Here is an 8,045-nt window from a genome sequence, read left to right as displayed (position 1 = left end):
TATAAATCATTCATTAAGGCTCTCAACCGTTTTAATATATTTAATAAAGAACTGATATATTCTGGTAATCATAATTGGACCCATCTGAAATATTTTTTGGTAGAATTCTTGCATAATATAACAGTACATAAAGATACATTCTACAATGTTTATTTAAATTTAAAGTTTAAAAGAAATTTTAAAAAATAACTTATATTATCAGTTTTTTATGCTTTTTGTTTTATGGAGTAAATTGATTTGGCAAGTGAGTGGCTCATGTAATGGTATAGTGTTCAGAATAAAGTTTACTTTGACACATTTTCATTTAAAAAACAAAATTGTCATTTTGATTATCTTTATTACTTTGATACTGTTAAATGCTATTTGAGGAAAGGTCAATAAATTATATCTTATTTTAATTTACGATCATGATATCTCGAAATACTTAAATATATGGTTTGATATAAATATCAAATTAATCTCAATTTCTTATTAAGGAATATAACGAAACCACATTTATTATATAATTTAGTCTACAGAAAACTGGTGTGTATATAAAAAGAATTGTAGATAAATTGTCTGGGATATTTAAGTTGAAGCAAAATAGATAAATACATTATTATAGAACAAATTAGGTGATAACCTAAATATTTCAATATCCTGCTCTTTACAAAAAGATTTAATCTAAATTCACAAATTATATAGGTTTTATAAAAACTGTTTTTATCAAATTTTTAAATCATATTTACTTCGTGTGAGAACGGACTGATTATCTCTGTTTATTTTTCCCATAAAATCATACTAATCGTTACATAAGGATCTGTTAAACAAGTTTCGACTACTAAAAAATCATTATCGTGAATGAAATTCTGAAAATCTCAGGTAGTTGAAACACATTTAGCCGACCCTTATGACTCTTAATATTCTTTAAATTAAGTAATACGACCTAAAACTTAAGAGTTTAGTCTTTTCAGTATTTTGAGGAGCCAACTCTTCCTTGTACTAAATCAATCATAAGCTGCTATTATTGTTTTTCTTATTCGTGTTTTCGTACTAATTCAATGTATTTTGGCAATGATTTATGGGTGATATTGATATGAGTTCTGAATTAGAGGTTTGGATCTCTGAAATTTTATACTCCCCAGACAATGAAAAATATCAAAGGAACCACTAAATAAACTAAACTTTAAAACTTATAGAAGCAAGTCATGCTTAAATTTTAAATAGTCAAAAATGGTCTGTAACAGTAAGTACTCTGTTCTTGCTAATCTTCAGTAATTTTTGTACAGTACTGTCATTGTTCAATTAAATTTGAAAAGAATGTTTAATTTGTTTGTGTTTTATAGCTTTAGTTAAAGGTAGTTAATGCCAATCAACAGTCTTCTGCTTTATTTGTACATCACAGATTTAAAAATAACATATTTTATTTCTTAATGAAGCATTTTTTAGATTGTTTTCAAAGCTAAAAGGAAGTAATTTATTATTTTAATTTATTAACCTATATAAATCGGAATGTAGAATATGCTGATAATGACATTATTTACTCTGGTTGAAAGTGCAGACATTGATTTATGTTCAGATTTTGATCCAGAGAAAAACATTTAACATGAAAAAAACAATATGACAAATGATATCAAGTTGATAAATATTCAAATTGGTATGGGATTTATAATTATTTTTCCTATTATTATTTAAGGATTTGAGCTGGTATTTCACTTTTATTTCCATATATTCAGTGCAGTTTTTGGTTTGTTTTAGTTAAGTTTTCCTATACTAAAGCGACATCTTTTTAATAAATCATATGCTCCACATTTTTATTGATACAGTAGAGTCTTAAAAACTCGGCACTTGATAACCCGGCAGTCCGGATAACTCAGCCACACCCTGGCAGGGCAAAATAATCCTTAGTTAATTCATTTTCATTATAGACAGCTTTATGCCTCATAAAGTATTTTTCTGAGATCTGTCTTATCAGGTAAATTACTATACACAGTGTATTCATTAATTTTCATTTTCATGTAGTAAAGGCTCTATGCCTTCATAAAGGANCGGAAATGGCGTCACTTGCCAAGTGACGTTCCAGGATATTCTAGAAGGATTCCGAGAATAATTTGGAACGGTGGAGGAAAGTTCTGGATCGTTACGAGGAATGGAGGTCGCAATGACGTCACAATTAGGTAAAGCGGCCAAACCATCTCCCGATGGAATAAATTGCGTTCGAATATTCGAAATTACTTTAATAAGTAGTTTTCGTCCGGTTTCTAATCAATAGCAATTAAAAATTTGGGACGTTATTAGGTCGGGCCTCCTCAAGCTATCAACCTGTAGACGTTCCGCGCCCCCTGCAATTTCTCGCCTCCGGGCCCAAAGATAAAAATATAGCGTTACGTCGAATATTTCTGAAACGTGCAAGACGTGAAGACTTTTGGGAATTAAACCGCGACGTCATCGATTTCGCCCAATTTTCGAGAATTTTTGACGACGCAATACACAAAGGAATGCTAAAACAAATACGGTTAACGGACTCCTAAATAGTTTTCTGGCGTTATTAAAAAAAAAAAAAAAAAAAAGTTACAACGCGACAAATAACATTTTTACTAATTAAATTATCGACTTTTTGTTGAGAATTTGGATAGAAATAGCTCCGTTAATATTTCTCTTATTTTTTGTCATCGTCTTTCCTCACAATGCAGAGTTGTTAAAACGGGATTAAATCGGTGACGTGCCGAAAATCCTTTAAATTCATAGTTAAATTAACAATGTAATAATCGCTCCGGAAAAAAGGCGATTCCCGACGGAATTCGCCGACATTTGTCGACATTTTAATATTGAAGAAGAAAGAAAATAAAAAAACTGCAGGTGTTACCATTCGATTTCTGGCGACGTTCATAGACAGCTTTTGTCAATGAATAAAAAAAATGGCGTCCCAGCAATTTTTATTTGTAAAAGTTCCTTTAACGTTTCTGTCAAAATCGAGCTCGTTTATTACGCTCGACACACGAAAGGATAGCGAAGACGACGATTAATTCACGGAAGATTATCATCATTCGAGTGAGAGAGAGAGAGACTTGTCTGATTCTCTTCCTCTCAATGTCGGAAGATTCTTTTCGGAAACGACGAGGTTCTTGCGAGTGGCGAAATCTCGTGCAAGTCGAATATAAAACGGAAAGAGAGATTGGTTTAGTCCGCTCGACGTAAATTCGGATCGTTCCTCTACCTCGATTTATTTATTTTAATGGAAGAGCGGACTTCTCTGCCGGGAGTTGAGACGAAGATTAGGAGGCGGGGTTAAGGAGGATTCGAACTTTCTCGTTTCTTCCATTTTTCCGTCTTTTAGTCGGAATTTTGGAGGGAAGTCAGACTTATTCCTCTCCCCGTTTGAGAAGCCATCTTCCTCCTCTCTTTCCTCCGTCTTCCCGTCGTCACTCCTTTGTTTCTGGCTCGAATGGGGAATTCTACCTCGATTCCGGCGGAATTTTTCGCTTTTCCAGCATCGGGAAGCGGATTCCGCCTCGATTACTTTTGATTTTTACGATTCGTACCGCGTTTTGTCGCTTCACGCATTAATAGGAACGTGGGAAATTAAAGGGGGACGGGACGAAGATTCCAGAGTTCGGAACGATCGTCCGTTTGATTCCATCCTCTGGGTAATTTGGAGGGTGAACGAAGAGACGAAGGCGAAAGGTGGCGAACGTTCGGAACTGAAATTCGATTGGAATGTCTCCCCCGCGAATCGAGCCTCCTCTTCGCGCGCGAAGAAGCGGCGGACGCGACTTTCCCGAAAGAGGGTCGCGGACCCGGAGGCCGACGAATGTGGAACGCGCTCTAAATATAGAACGGGACGGTTTAAGAACCTCGGGTGAAGTCTCGCGGAATCTCGCGGAGAACGAGACGGGGCGGAGAAAAACGTGGTCCGGACGGATGGCAACGCGGACGATTCAGAGTAGCTGGGATGGCTGCAGGGATCGGGTCGCGCCTGACAGGCGCAGCGCGCGGGCTGCTGCGCGGACTACCCGGCTCCGAAGTCCCCCCTCGGCCGGCTCCGTGGATGCGACGCGCGTCTTTTCACACTCAGGTAGGTCCTTCTCTCTCTCTCTCTCTCTCTCTCTCTCTCTCTTCGCGTCACTTCCGTTTCCGGACCGGAAGTGGCTGGCGCGGGTACGAATTCTCCACGAGCCGCGCCGGACTGGCCGAAATGGTCGAGACTTTTGACGCGTGATGGCCGACGGAAGGGGTTCTTCTTCCGCTTCCGGGTCTTCGGCGGCTTTCGCCGTCCGTCGCCCCCGCTGTGGAGCGAATCGGCGGAAGTAGGTTACGGTTAAGTCTCGTCCCGTTTACCCGGCCGGGACGACGCCCGGGGGCGTCTCTTCCCCGTTCCGGGACGTTTCCTCGTTCGCTTCAAGGCCACTCGGGGTCGCCGACCCGGACCGTCCTTTAAAGGTCGCTTCCGGCCGAGCGCGGCGCTCGGGGTCCGAACCTCCCTCTTTCCTATCTTTCTGTCTCTCCTCCTCCCATCCGTAATTTCCGGCTAATTCCGTCCCCCCTCGGAAATATTGTCCGGAAAGTGTAAACATGAATTAACTTTAGTACCCTCGAAACAAATTTCCCGCGTTAGATACCGATGTTTTGGCACGTGGGATGACGTCGGAATATCTAGCTCCTACGTCACTTCTCGTCCCGGATGACGGTAGTCGGTTCGGTTTTAGCGCTTAAGATAGAATTTAATTTCTGAATTAAATTTATTCTTCGTAACTCTTCCTTATATCCGGGCCTTTTTTTGTAATTATTTAAGCGAAACTCCCCGCTTTAGTGTTGTTTCTTCCGTCGTAAGAATACGTGCAAACCGCGCGAGAACGATATTATCTGCAGAAAATTCGTTATAACGGAGAGAAAAGGAAAACGAAGAGGATCGCTCCTTCGGGGAGCGGGCGTTCGAATCGCTTCCGGGTTTCGTCCTCCAACGGTTTTTCCCGGTCGAGTAGCTTTTCGCCCCCTGCTTCGAGAGCGAAACGAGAGTGTAACGCGATTTACGTGACGGATCTAATGACGTGGAAGTTCGCCGACGTGGACTTATTTGGGAGAGACTTTCAAAGGCGGAACGGAAAAGAGAACGGAATAAACACCGGAAACTCGGTCTTAAGTGGGGTCAGCGCACGCGCCATCCCACGAAAACGTATCGGTACGAACCCGTTCGGATCTCTCGAATCTCGAAAAAAAACCCGTTACGAAACGGATTCGATGACGTAACGGAACGTCACCCTGACTTGAACGTAACGAACAATCGGCTGCTAGCCGCGAACTCGTAGGTTGGGGATTTTGCACCCCCAGTCATACGAAAATAATGGGGCGTCGAGGGGTTTCCCCGAGATACGCCCACGCCGAATTAAAGTACCCGAGCAAAGACCTTTATGGTTGAGAACCGGGAGCTTACGTCACCGTAACAAAAGACCGGTTACGTTGTCGAGGTCAAGGTCGTATCCGAGTAATTTTTCACGCGATTAAAAACAAGCGGATGTGTGTTTAGATCTCTCTTCAAACGAAGTTTCCGCCAAATTTTCGTCGTCGCGCATTTCTCAGATTTTTGGGTAACAATACGTAGAAAATCCTCCATTTTTCCTCAGTTGTTTTACTCTTCCGAAATTATCTTAGTTTTCGACAATTTCTCGCGCGAAGTTCCCTCGTGCAAATGTGTCGCGCTTTCGTCGGGAGGATCCGGGTTCGATTACCTTCAGGAGATTACGCCGTCAGGGAAGATGATTCCACCATTGATGGCGCAAGAGATTGTGGGACACGAAGCATGGATAAAGGGGAATCTCCCACTTTTGCTTCGGACCGAAAGAGAACGGAAATACGTCACGAGCAACAATTGGCTGCACCGAGTTGATTTTCCATTCTCTTGTAGTAAGAATCGGATTTAATTCCGTAGACGCCAATCGAGGAATTCGGGTTCGAGTCCGGGTCGGCTGCGAAATTTTCGTGAGTAATCGGTACTCGGTCACTCGTTGTGGATCCAGCCGAACCCGCGACGGGCATGCTAAAAAGAGTAGTCGGTGCCTCGGGGCGAAAAGAGTTGATTTAAAAATTGGCCTTAACCCATAATGCCGCCCATAACGAGGCAAATAGTACAGTAAAGCGAAAAGTCATCCCTATATGTAACGCGTTGTTTGTACACAGAAATGGCACTACAGTTTGGAGAAATTTTCACGCCAAATCAGAGACGAGGGGGCGTTTATGGGAGCGTGCATTTTATGCGACAGACCCCAATTCTGCTTCTGATAGAACGGCTATCCGGACGGAAAGTGTACCAGACCACTGGGGAGAGAACAAAATCCTGAATCGGATCGTTCGGATAGTCATAATCGGATAGTCATAATCAATCTCTACGTCACGAGGCATCGCGCACGATCAACGCCAGGCTCGCGTCGTAAAGAAGGTCTCAGACACTCTTTCTCTAGGGGTTACGGTACGTGACCCCCCAGAGAAAAAGGAATTTCTTCACCCACCTCCGACTAGCGATTCTAATTTAGTTTCGGTAGAGGGTCAAGGGAAGGGTGAACAATAATCGTCTTCTATTATAATTTCAGGAAGACGGAATCAATCGGCAGAGACGGCGGACGGATACGGGACCCAGCGTGTCTGTCAGGAGAAGATTGAGCGCTTCAACGCGCAGATGGCAATCCCCCGTCATCCAACTTCCCGGAACTCTGGCAGATCCTCCCGTGGAACCCTTCAAACTTGTTGAAGACGAACTGCACTCGCTCTACGCGGACATCAGAACGGTTAGTGTCCTCCTTTCTGCTTTCTGATTCCACTCGCTCTCGCTAACTGCAACTAGCGCTAATGTCGCCCAAGTAGCCACGCGCCGGTCGTCATCGACGCGTCGCAAAGCATCTTCGAATCCTCGTTGCATCCCGGCCCTATCAGAGAGGCCTGTAGGCCCACTCGAACCGCGCCTCCCCCCTTATGCGGCTTTAAAAACACGCTACAAATGATTCGTTCTGTTTGAAATCGTGGAGCATTTTTCTGGTGAATCAGGATAAAGCTATTATAAATTATTGCTATTTCACATTTTTCCCGGAAGAGTGACTTTATGTTGACATTATTGAAGGGGTTCTGACTGTTCACTGTATTTTTCATTAATTTAAAGATGTAAACCGAAGTGTAGAGAATCCCTCTTGTGGGGGAGCGAACCCATAAAGAGCTTACTAAAAGAGGCCATATTTTAGCAAGCCCTTTATGGGTTCGGCCGGGCCCAAAATGGGGTGAGGGACCACCCCGAAGAATTCCTCTCGGATTCGATCCCGATTCCCCAGAGCGGTAGTTTGCCACCTTCACCGCTCGCCTGTCCTTGCGACTGGTACGATTCGTTCTTACTATTTGAACTCGGAAACTACTTCTATATTCGATAAACCAGCTACGAAACATGAGGTTAATCGGCATTTTGTTCGTTTAATCCGGACATTTTTAAATCGATTTGTTTTTTTACAAGAGTTATCATCGAATAACCGGTTATTCTGGATCGAAGCGCAAATATGAAAAGAGTTTTCGATAATTTCGCCTGCGACGTAAAATAAATACAATAAATAAACTTATTCATTATTAAGTAAAAATGTTTAACTTCGAACTTCACCCGATTAGAACGAATAATTTAAATTTTAATTTAAAAAAAAATAAAAAATAAAAAAAAAGAAGGTAAACCTAGGTTGGCAACGTTAGGTGGCTAAGCTCGGCCGTGACGTCACGTTTGTTTTGCTGATGAGAATGGAAGGCGACAACGAGCGGCAAAAATCGCGTGCGATATTGCGCGAAAAGTTTCTGAGAACTTTGGCTTCTTTGTCCGGTTACCGAGCGGAATTCGAAATGTTCGAAAGTACGTCGGTGGAAGGAACATTTAAGGCCACGGACGTCGACGTATTGCATTTTTACGTCACCCAATTGTCCACTCCGATCGGCGTGTTGAACGACGCCCTGCTGAGAACGGGAGACGTGGTCGCTGTAACGTTCAAGTTGGACGACGACTCCGATGCCGGTAGACCGTAATGGAGAATTATTCGAAGGAAAATCAC

General features: G+C 42.3%; 1 protein-coding gene across 2 annotated transcripts in view; it reads left to right on the top strand.

The window, feature by feature from the left end:
- Positions 1 to 8,045, top strand: part of LOC111622682 (decaprenyl-diphosphate synthase subunit 1-like) — a 61,447-nt gene that overhangs the window by 11,733 nt on the left and 41,669 nt on the right. The window contains exons 1-2 of one of the 2 annotated variants that reach the window (XM_023365107.1): positions 3,414 to 4,054; positions 6,564 to 6,758. In XM_023365107.1, the coding sequence (XP_023220875.1) occupies positions 3,932 to 4,054; positions 6,564 to 6,758 (318 nt within the window). In that variant the 5' untranslated portion in view covers positions 3,414 to 3,931. Of the gene's footprint in view, positions 1 to 3,413; positions 4,055 to 6,563; positions 6,759 to 8,045 lie in introns of those variants that run through there. The other variant, XM_023365108.1, reaches the window with a different exon arrangement.

The sequence above is a fragment of the Centruroides sculpturatus genome, unplaced genomic scaffold (assembly GCF_000671375.1).
Source record: "Centruroides sculpturatus isolate CEXI.00-Female unplaced genomic scaffold, Cexi_2.0 scaffold168, whole genome shotgun sequence".
NCBI lineage: Eukaryota > Metazoa > Arthropoda > Arachnida > Scorpiones > Buthidae > Centruroides > Centruroides sculpturatus.
This window is presented reverse-complemented; position numbering and strand designations above follow the sequence as displayed.